General features: G+C 26.8%; 1 protein-coding gene across 1 annotated transcript; it reads left to right on the plus strand.

The window, feature by feature from the left end:
- The first annotated feature begins 8,816 nt into the window (after positions 1 to 8,816).
- LOC130815481 (dof zinc finger protein DOF2.2-like) lies at positions 8,817 to 10,649 on the plus strand. The gene is made up of 2 exons (XM_057681965.1): positions 8,817 to 9,122; positions 9,251 to 10,649. Exon 2 carries the CDS (start codon positions 9,255 to 9,257, stop codon positions 10,209 to 10,211), a length of 957 nt encoding a protein of 318 aa, XP_057537948.1. The 5' UTR covers positions 8,817 to 9,122; positions 9,251 to 9,254; the 3' UTR covers positions 10,212 to 10,649.
- Positions 10,650 to 12,173: the final 1,524 nt, after the last annotated feature.

The raw sequence follows: 12,173 nt of genomic DNA on the forward strand, positions 1-12,173 counted from the left end.
GACATATAAATCAATATCAACTTTGGGGTTGCCATGTTTACATGAGAAGGCTACTATGAATTAGGTACTCAACATCAATAGAAAATGGTTAATTATTATAGTTATAGCTTGATAACTAAGTCATAGTTATTAGTTAATTACTTAATTTGTTGCGTATGTAATATATTTATGTACTCCTATTTTGTTTTGTTATAATCATCATTTTTATTACTCCTTGCTGATGTGAAGAAGAACACTTAGAAAAGTAATGATTGAACATGTATGATAATATATTATTATTATTATTATTATTATTATTATTATTATTATTATTATTATTATTATACACAACCTATGCTAAATAATTTCATAAAAATTATCAATTACAAATTTTAAAAATAAGCTAGAGTAGTATATCAAATAAATTTTAATAATTGAGAAAATTATTTGACTAATTTAATATTGATAATATAAAGAAGCTATGTTGGTATCAAATTAATCATAAAGTAAAAGACAAATTACATTAAAAAGAAGTTTATTAACACCCATATTAGCTTCTTAGAATTCTTATTACTTATTAATAATAATAAGAGTGAGTGGAGCCAAGAAAATTTTAGTCCTCTATCACTTTTTAAATTTAAAAAAAAATGAGAAAGCATTAATAAATATTTTTGTCTAATATATTTATTTAGGTTAGAGTCTAATATACTCTTAAAACAGGTAGTGAAAAATAAAGATTAATGGCCGATTCTCTTCATTTTGACAAATTAATGTGATGTGAAAATGAAATTAAATTAAATAGTGAAACTAATAACAAACTATTTTATAAGAGTTTAACAAAAATAAGGTAATAAAAATATTTACGAATATTTTTTATATAAGAGAATCATTTAAAACATGTGGACAATATAATTAAACTCTGATGTTAAATATAATGTTAATAAATTTTTACCAATTTAACTAGCTGTCATCACTCATCTATAAAATTAAAATTTTATTTATTAGCTAGTCAGTAACTACATGTGAAAACAAGTTTCATAGGAGTAGTTTTAGCTAATTATGCAAATAATTAACGTAAATTGTAGATGTCTTTGGAGCTTATTGGATTGTTAGGCATGGTGCTGCATGGCAATTGGCATCATAGTCAGCAAGAGACACTTGAGATTTGAGTAAATCACCTTAATTATTATTCAATTTAAGTTGCAATTATCAAGTATTTAGCAAGTATGTTCATTCCACTATATATATATATAATACTTAACACAATTAATTAATCCATTTTTATGATAATGTTCCAACAAATGTAATTAATGATCCCACAAACCAAATTAAATTAATCAAATATACCACGTGCATGAAGATCTTTGTGTTATTCCCTTCGCCCATTGATTTATTATAATAATTAATTATAGTGACAATAATTACCAAACTAAGTCTTATAATTATACCCCTTTTAATTATTTAATAAATTACTTGGAGAATATCTAATATAGTTGCTAGTTTCTTTACCTACAAGAGGGCCATATTTAGAGGCTATTGGTAGTTGAATGTGTTGTATATGTATATAGTCATCACATTTAACTTTAAGTTTTTAATTATGACACAGAATTAAATTATTTTTATATACATATAAATAATTAAATTATAAGTGAATATGAAACACTAGTAATTACTACTTTTTTTCCTGCCTACAATTATTATTATGTAGTATATATATCAAATTTGAGACCAATAACATTTGAATAGAGTTAAAATTTAGCGTTTTATTTGACGATAAATATTGGCCCTTGTGTTATAGTATTCTAAACTTCAATTAACGAGGGGATAATATTTAGTTTATACCCTTAATTTTATTTAGTGTTGTTTAATGGTAGAGAGAGTACGTTTGTCAGTGGACAGATTAGACCACTTAGGAAAATAATTAGAAGAACATAGAAGTACATCTAGTATATATATAATTAGTATAATAGTAATGATGGAATAATATTTTAATTAATTATTAATAATAGAATATAATGAATGATACAAAATGACTTGGAAAATTAGTCATTGTCTAAGTAGCCCGACAAATTGTGTGCTCTGATTGGCCCTTCAAAAGAGCTGCTTTACCTAACAACAAACCGACCAAGATTTCATTAATCGTGATTTGTGGGCTGTACAATATACTCGCTCCCTCCCCAAGAAATTACTATGGTTTACAATTATATTTTGCACAAAAATTTAAAAATAATGCCTATTTAAATAATATAAATTATATTAAAGGAAAATTAGATCGTGCGGATTATAATAAAAAAAATTGTGAGGACATTTCTATAAAAAATATAGCAAAAAAGGAGACAGACTAAAGAGAAATGTGTGACAATTTTTTATAAACAAACACAATTTTTAAATGCTGATTTTCGATGTGTTTCTCTTAAGTTAATTAATAAATTTTTAAAAATTGGATTTTATCTCAATTAAAGAGTAAATACCACTTTCAAGTTAAGATTTTGGGTTTGATTCTTACATAATCCTCTAACTCTCTTAGTTTGCCATATAGAAATACTAACTCGTATTCACTTCTATTTTCCAATTTAGTTTTTCCACGTTTGCCAAATGCACATATGTAATCGTAAATATTTCAAATTATGTGCAATTCAAAAATCATAAAATGTTTATAAATGTTAATAAAATTTACATCACACAAATTAAACAAAATTCCACTTAACTACGTTTCAACTTATAGAATAATAATAAAATATAATTATTGTGATTGATGAATAATACTCCATTAAACAACTAAATGAGACAATAATAATAAATATGTATAAGCAAAAAAATTAATCAATTATAAATTCTTCATCCATAGTACTTCTAATTTTCACTAATACCTTGAGTTTAATACAATTCCTAATAAAATACGTAACACATAGAATCTTAAAAATGTACAAACCTTTAATAATCTACGTTATCTACCTATAATTTTTCTATCTAAAAGCCAAACAAATCTTACGTACACTATTAAATTTGTTGCATACTATTACTCCACATAACATATAAGAGGAGTTGAGAAAGACTCAGGAGAACTTGAGATGAGCAAATAAAAGTTGATTTAAATGAGTTAAACCTCTCTGAGAGTCTGATTAGGGATAAAAGTAGTTGGAGGCGCCATATCCATGTTTTAGACTACTGATGTCCTCTTAAATTACCTTTTGGTGTTCTTGCCCTCTTGCTTCTCTCGTTTCTTTTATTATTAGTTTTTTTATTTTCTTTTATTTTCTTTTATTTTGAAGTTGGTTCTACTTATTTATTTTATTTATAGGCATTTAATTTATCTTTCTCGTATAGTTACTTCTTTTTATCTTTCTCAAGCCGGGGGACTTCTTTGGCCGCGCTCTTCTTTATGGGTATGAGTTGCTGCCGTCCTTCCCTCCTTAGACCTTGTCCATAGTTTTTCTATGAGCGGGATATACTGGGTAGGATGATGATGATGATATTACTCAACATAATTAGAACTATAAGTTTGGAGACATGACATATTACAAACTCTGACATTTAGGTGCAGCATTGCTAAATAAGGAATTAATTAACATCATGATTCTAGTGTATTAGTCTCTTTATCGTTTTTGAGTCGAATGACTCTTTTGGTCGCACTCTCCTTTGTGGGTATGAGTTATCGTCGTTTTTCCCTCCTCAAACCATGTTCCTTAGTTTTCTATGAGCGGGATACACTGAATAGAATGATGATGATGATATTCTAGTGTATTAATATTGTTTTTGTATCGAACTATATATATAAATTACTAAATAAGAAAGTAACAAGTGATAAAATAGATAAAGGGTCCATGCATGCTGATCTCTTAAATAATACAAAAAATGCTTAATATATATATAGTTAGTTAAGCATCACTATATATTCACATTACCTTATAATTAATTGATAATCGACGCCTAAACCAAAGTTAATAGGAATACTTATTTTATACACGTTAATACAATAAAGAAGCCAAAAATCTTGAGTCTGGCTTTGATCAGAGTGTTTGTCATTATTGTTTTGATTTATGTTTTTTCCTAATTTTTCATCCTTGAAAACTGTAATTTTTTTTTTGATGAGTCTATAATACTCAATGTTTCTTTATAAATTTGTCACTAATTATGGATTCATGATTATTTATCAGTATAATCATATAAGGTGTATTCAAGTAATTTGATTAGAAAAATTATATATTGTGTATTTTAAAATCAATTATCAACTTTATTAGTTTGATAATTAATTCAAAGAATGAATTTAGGATTGGCCTAAAGAAGAACAGAGAATGTGGTAGTAGGTTGTGAAAGAAGATGTTGGGGACCCTAGAGAGCCGACTATAATTAAGCTCATTGAGTGAGATATTTGTACAATTATTTATTGTCCTTTAATTCTCTTCTCATTTCCTATCTTAAATTACTAGTTTTTAGTTAATCCACCAACCCACCAAGTTTCATTATTGTTTCTTTACAATTCATTGCACACCAAAATTATATTTTAATTAACAATATTATGATTATGATCCTAATGTATAATTGGAAAAATTATATAAAGATTCTAAACTTTGATTAATTTATATATAATATAACTAGTTTAGTAGCCCGTGTAATGCACGAAGTTTAATAAATACTACATTTAAGGCTCTTGAAAGATAACATTTGTCATTTTTCAATATTTTTATTAATATGTATGATTGTTTCAATTTATTCATTTACCCATTTTAATTATATTATAACTAAATAAAAATTAGTCATTATCTCATCCGATCCAATGATATGTTTTCATTTGTCACGCCTCTTAAGAGGATGACACTTGAACTTTTCTAATATTTTTATACTATTGTATGCACAAATTCTTGTATGAGACGATATCACCGTGAGACATTTCTTATATTTGGGTTAAATAGCAGAATAATAGAGACTTTTAGTGTAACACTCCCATAATTAGGTCAAATTTTAAAAAGAATTTTTTTTGTAGGAAAACATAAACCAAACCCTATCATGGGAGTGTTACCGCCACATCTATTTACAAGAAAATAAATGTAAGGCTTAACGACGAAGAAATAACTTAATAACTTTAAATCCAACAGAATGTCTTACCATAAGAAAAGACTAACACGCAATCTATGTCCATATAAAATTTAAACAACTTAAAGTAAGATTTAAACTGAGATATGACTCTAATAAAAGCTACGTTTCTAAGTGATCCTCACTCTACGATTCCCACATGATCAATAACCTGCAACATAAGAATGCAAGAAAAACAAGGGAAAAACTCCCAAAATCAGGAAATTGAGTAATTCTAACTCCATCCCGTAAAAGAATCAAATTTGAAAAGAAGTTAAGAAATAAGCCTAAAATATAATCAAATTGAAAATAATTTTAGAAAATAAATATATAGTTGGTTAAAACATCAATTTGTATAAACAATATAAATTCAAATAAACCAATTAATTAATTTGATGGTTAATAATGAAGACACATGTATCCAATTATTAGTTTGAGGGAACGAGAACGTCAATAGGCCGAGGTTTTACCCCTATACCTACTTTATCAAGAGGTCGTCACCCCAAATAATTCATCTAGGCCAACAGAGTAGTCTCAGGTAACCCTAGTGTGTACACCCCTTCTATTTGGATCACAACAAATAGAAGGAAGACCAAACATCGTATCAAGTAGCAAAAATAATAACCTGTCGACAACTATACTAACCAAACAGGGCAACCTGTTCATCACCCTTATACTTGGATCACAACAATATAAGAACTTCATTTCCCTTGTGTTACACTTTACGTGATTTAATATATTTTAATAATTAATCGTGAGCACACAAACATATAGTCAAACATACATTATACATTTTATTTTATGATCATAAATTTTCCCAACAAATATATCTCAATAATATTCAATTGCAATATTAATATCATTATATTTTTCTCCCAAATTCAATCGCATTTAAAATCATTATTAAAATAATAATATAACTTTCATCAAAATAATAATATTATAAATATTTCTCTTTCAAATTAAACCGTATCTAATTGCGTTATCAAAATAATAGTATAAATTTTATTAAAATAATAATTATAAATTGAAAGTTTGACAAAAATAATAGTAAATATAATTTGAGAATATATAAAACATAATATCATACAAAATAATATCATAGAAAATCATGCATCTCATTTAAACACATTAATTATCACTTAGCACATAATACTAACGGGATATCCTAATTAGATGGACATTGAGAATTACCTTGTGAAACAAGCCTAGAATATAAATGTACGCTCCTATCAAACTTCCTTTACGAACTTAACATTCGAAGTATAATTGTTATTTGTAATTTGTAGATAGAAAATGTCTAAAGATTAAAAAAATACTATCAAGGTGAAAAAGAAATTGATAATAATAGATGTAAAGAAAGACAAATGGTTGATGAGAGGAAAAGAATAAAAAGAAAAAGTATGAAAATTAATACGATGAAATAATTTAAAGAGTAAATTGGTTAATTTATAATAGAGGAATAATGTTGCTTACAATTAGAGGAAAGGTGGGAAGGATATTGGAGACAAATGAAGAGTTATTTTAGGAAGTGGGGGAAAGAAAGTATATTTTTGAATTTTTTTTTTAGTAATGTGTAAATGAGTTTTTCTAAACTTAATTATTTTTTTATATTAAAACTACTCCTAAATTTTTGGGTTTGTTTTCTTTTTTTTAGTCTTATTTTATTTTATTTATTTATTTTATTAAAACCTAATTTGTTTCTCTTTTTTTTGAACGTATAATTTTCTTAACCAATTTATTATTTTGTTTAAAGTTTCTAAATTTTACATTATTAATTATTTATTTTCCTATTTTTATTTATTTTATTATTATTATTTTTTTAAAAATATCTCGAATATACATTTGGGTCATGGACTTTTTGTTTTGAGATCGTTACACCGTAAGACGGTCTAATACAAAATGGGTTGTATTGTATGATATGATGATATTATCTAATAATTAATTGTAAAGAAGCCAAGAACATTTCAAATGTGTTGTTATTACTAGTGTTTTTTGAAAGAAAAAATGTTCATAATATTAGTCTATATATCTCCAGCATGTTTGAAATTATATGTTTTCACCAATAAGTCAAACTAGAATTAATTCTTAGAAATAAATATTTACAAGACATTTTGAAAATTGTATCCCAAATGATAAAAAAATGTTCAAAATATTCGTATTTATTTGTTTTCATTTGTTTATATTGTTAATTTAAAGAGTTTTCTCTCGCAATCTTTTTATTACGTTGAGTTGGATCTAAGTTGGTTTGGGATAAGTTTAGGTCTAACCAATGGTTCAAGGTTTTTTAAAAATTTTATTTGTTATAAAAATAAACTTTTTTGGGGTTTATTGAAACTATTTTCTTAGAGGATTAATAGTATACTGATTTTAAGACTTCAACAAATAAAAAGTATTGACTCAAAATACACAATTGACTAGAAATATAATGCTCTCAGATGAAAGTGATGATGTGAAATTAAAATTAATAAAATTTGATTCAGTTGGATTTCAAGTTATTTTCAATTGGGATCAAAGTTTATTAAATCACTTTCCAAGTAATTGATATTAGTCATTTTATTAAGCAATTAAAATATGAGTTTTATCTCAGTTAAAGCAAATATTAATTTTTATTTAAAGGCAAAATTCTGAATTCGATTTTCACTTATCGATTTTCTTCCCTCTCCTTACCTATAATTAAGACAATAAACTTCTACTGAATATTCAAGATAGATTCCATAGTCTAAGCAAAGTCATAATACATTCTCTCAATCAGCCATGATCAACAATCAACATTCAACCATTCTACACTAACACTTGATAATCAAGACAAGAAAAAAAGCTTGAAAAGCATGGTTTTTGAACTTTGATTATACTCAAAATCAAATCAATTAGCCAAAGATTATTATTAATATTATTAGGGTATATTACAAACCCACGAGGGTTCACATGATGCCAACTATTCATTTTCACTTTACCAATCAAAGGAGTTTAGTCCCCCTAATTAAGACCCCACTTTTTCCCTACTCTAGTTTTTTTTTTTCTACTTTCACCTTCATTAGCCAAATCCATGTCACCACCGACCCTTTCTCTCTCTCTCTCCTAAATAATATTTTTTAAAAATAATTATAAAATAAAATAAAATAAAAATATTCTCTTTCCAAATTCATATGTTTGCTTCATGGGATTGCATGAAGATCTTCCAAAACAAATGGCCAAAACAAACAAGCACTATCAAGGGTTCTTCTTGGTCCACGTGGCAAATGCCCACCTTCACCTTAATCACTAAGTATCAACTTGCAAGTTGCAAGTTGCAAGTTTAGTTATCTATCCCTAGTAAAAATTTCATGTAAGTTAATACTTCTAATAATTGTGGGCATGCTATGAAAATTGGAATATGGTTTGTATATATAATATACTCTATAATTTATGTATCTAAATGTGTAACCATCAACTAATTTAGTTGGTTGGTCTGGAGATATATTCAAGTTTCATTATATTCAAATTTAAATAGACATAAAATATATTATATTACATTAAAATCGTATATGTTAGCAATATTACTAATTTTTAAAAAATGTTTTATTAAATTATCATTCTTTGAACGTAATAGAAGTTTATAATAATATGTTAATTCTATTAGGATAACTAAACAACAAATAAATATAACATTGTTGATAAGTAACTTGCATTGAACGTCGATTATTATCATCTTATAGACTTGAAAATAAGTATCAAATTACAAATTTACCCCACCTATATATCAATCAAGTAACCCCTAGGCACTTAGCACACTATTTAAAAAACACAAACGTTACGACTATTCTATTTGATAGATTGGCTATTAAGTCTTGATTGATAAATAAACACAAGACATATATACATACATAGAGAAAGAGGGAGTGTGTACAAGACATGCTCACTTCTCCTCTCCTTCCTAGCCACTTCCTTGTATCAATCTTCTCTCTTCAATCTTATACCTCCTCAATTCAATTCCCTCCATAAACTTCAAAGACATCAAGACAATACCTTACTTTGATCCTTTTCTTCTTAGCTCAAGTTCATCGATCATCGTGTACCGCGATCTTAAGGTAAGAAATTATTTTCATTTAAGATAGGATAATCAAAGATCAATATTGAGCAAATAATATGTTTTAGGTCAATTTTTTACAAATTTTGAACAAGAGAAGTTACGTTAAGTGATATTTTATTTGATTAGCCAAATGGGTTTGAGTTCAAAACAAGTTTCAAGTGATAGGCATGGTTGGAACCAAGCTTTGTTACAAAGTAACACCTTAGAGCTACCAAAATCTCCTTCATTGAAAAGACAAGCATCTCAAATACAACAAGAGCAACAACAACAACAAACACAAGTTGAGGCATTAAAATGCCCTAGATGTGATTCTACAAACACAAAATTTTGCTACTACAACAACTACAACAAATCACAACCTAGGCATTTTTGCAAAGCTTGTAAGAGGCATTGGACTAAAGGTGGCACCCTTAGGAATGTACCGGTGGGCGGTGGCCGGAAAAATAAGAGGCTAAAGACATCAAATTCCAGTACCAAAACCGCCTCGAAAAACCATAACACCACCATGACAACAACAAACAACACCACCACAAAAAACACCAATGACAACATTAAATTGTTGTTACAAAACCAACAACACCAATCCAAATTCAGTCTCCCATTAGGAGCATCGCCATTAGTTGGTTTTGAGCAGAAAAACTTCTCTGATGCATTTTATCAAACACTTCTTAGACAACCACCATGTTCACTACCAGAACCCTCCATAACCTTCAATAAGGGTTTAAATGATGGAGTTTTTCTTGGTTCATCTCTTTCTGTACCTCAGAACAGTAATGATCAAGATCATTTACAGTTTCCATACTCAAATTTGGGTAGTTTTGAGAGTAACTCATGTTCAATTTCTTCCTCAAATTTGTATAATTATACAGGGGATCAAGCAAATGGATTGGAAGAAACAGTAATCAATAGTTTGAATAATACAAGTAGCAGTTCTATAAGTGATCATCATCAACCATGGACTACATCAAATTGTGGGATTGATATGTCTAATAATTGGGGTTGGGATGATTTTGATAAATTTGTGTCTGTTGAAGCTGATCTTTCAATGCCATGGGATGAAACAGATATCAAGCTACCAGAACCTTGACACCAATCAAGTAAAAATTATATATATACTTTTTTATTCTAAGGTAAGATCGGAAAATCCCTCCAAACAAATATGCAGCGGTTATAAGAGGTGAAAAGAAAAGTCTTCAACAACTATCAACATTCTCTAAGTTAAAATTATTTAAGAAGTTTATAAATTATTATTATTTTTTTTATAGAATGATCTTACCATATTTAAGGTAGATTAGTATGTGTTCATATGGATTTGGGGTTTTTTGTATTTAATTTATTTGGGGTAAATTTTATTATGACTTTGGGTTTATCTTTGATAAATTTAACAATGGTTTGCTCATTTAACTGATGTAATGTAATAGAGATAAATGACTGAAATCTACCCTCTTTTTTATTGGGTTGTTTTATTATTTGTGGTTTGAAATTATGGTAAATTTTATGATAATTTCATTTTCCAATACAAAAATCGTGTTGATAATGACCAAGTTATCAATGTTTTTTAGCAATAAAATTAATTTATTCAAGTAAAAAAAGTTTATTTAAATAAAATAAGTTTAATTCAATAAAATTATTAATTGCAAAGAGGAAAATAGATATATGAATCAACATAATAAAGTTCAATATATTCTAAATGCTTGTATAATAGTTGTACTAGTAGTAGATCAACTCAAACAATCTACTCTTTATCACACTAATTTTGTATTCTGGTAAAACTTATAATGTGAGAGTTTTTCTCTTAAATGATGCAAAATAAATAAGGCAGAAGAGTATAGAAAATCTATTAACAATGTAGAAGGAATAAACATTATATTCTTGTTTAAATTTCAATATCTGCTTTTAAATCAGACAAAATTAGTTGCCTAACACCGTAACACGACATGATCAAGTGATTAACAAAGCTTAATGTAGTGTTAGGTGGAAATAGCATAAAAATATGTATATTGATAATTACTTTGCTGTTAATTAAGTATGCTAAGTGTATAATCACTATTGGATAAACCCTACTCTATTATAATACCTATATTTCAAAGGTAGATAAGATGATTTAAAATGATAAGAGAGGTTATAAATATTCAATAAAGATTCAAATGTGATAATATAACTTAAGATCTCTTATATTTCTATGAATATTGAGTTATTTTTAGAATACAAATTCTTAAACACCGTGAACTACTCTCAACTTATTATATTTTTCACATAAAAATCAAATGATCATATATACCCATGGTTTTTGTACTCATCCAATCCCTTTAATTTTCAAGTGCTTCTTTAACAAGATTGTGATAAATTCATAAAATCTAATCTAGTCTTCTAGACAAAAGATAATATATATATATATATATATATATATATATATATATATATATATATATATATATATATATATATATATATATATATATATAACTATTTTTGAGAGGCGCCTTTAAAATAAAAGACTTATATTTTTATAATTTATACTCCCTCCTATTCATTTTAGGAGTCCTATTTGACTTTTTACGAATTTTAAGCAGAGTCAAAAGTGGGACCCTAAGGGTAGGAAAGAGAGTGGTATTATGAGTTTTTTAATGTAAGGGAGGAAAATTAGTATGGGTAACGGAGGGTATAATTGAAAATAGGATAAAGTTACTAAGGGCATAAAAGTCAAAAACCCATACCAAAAATAAAAATGAGACGATTAATGTGACTTGACCATAAAAGAAAATAGGACACATAAGCTGAATAGGAGGGAGTATAATTTAGGCTATTTAATTAGCTCATATATAAAATGCATTTTATGATAAAATAAATTTGTAAATATAATTAGATTAAAAATTCACTTTGCATTTGATAATCAACGTTTTCATTCCAATAAAAAAGTAATAAGCTTTTGAATGAAATACTAAACTCTTTGAAATTAAATATAATCTAAATATATATATATTTTATTTTTCATAGAAGTACTTGCATAAAAAATATGGACACAATTTTTTAGAATACGATAATGTTT

This window comes from Amaranthus tricolor, chromosome 6, assembly GCF_026212465.1.
Source record: "Amaranthus tricolor cultivar Red isolate AtriRed21 chromosome 6, ASM2621246v1, whole genome shotgun sequence".
NCBI classification, from domain to species: Eukaryota; Viridiplantae; Streptophyta; class Magnoliopsida; order Caryophyllales; family Amaranthaceae; genus Amaranthus; species Amaranthus tricolor.

Bases quoted from the DNA above. Each gene is read 5' to 3' on its own strand.
- LOC130815481 (XM_057681965.1), top strand. From the start codon at position 9,255: ATGGGTTTGAGTTCAAAACAAGTTTCAAGTGATAGGCATGGTTGGAAC.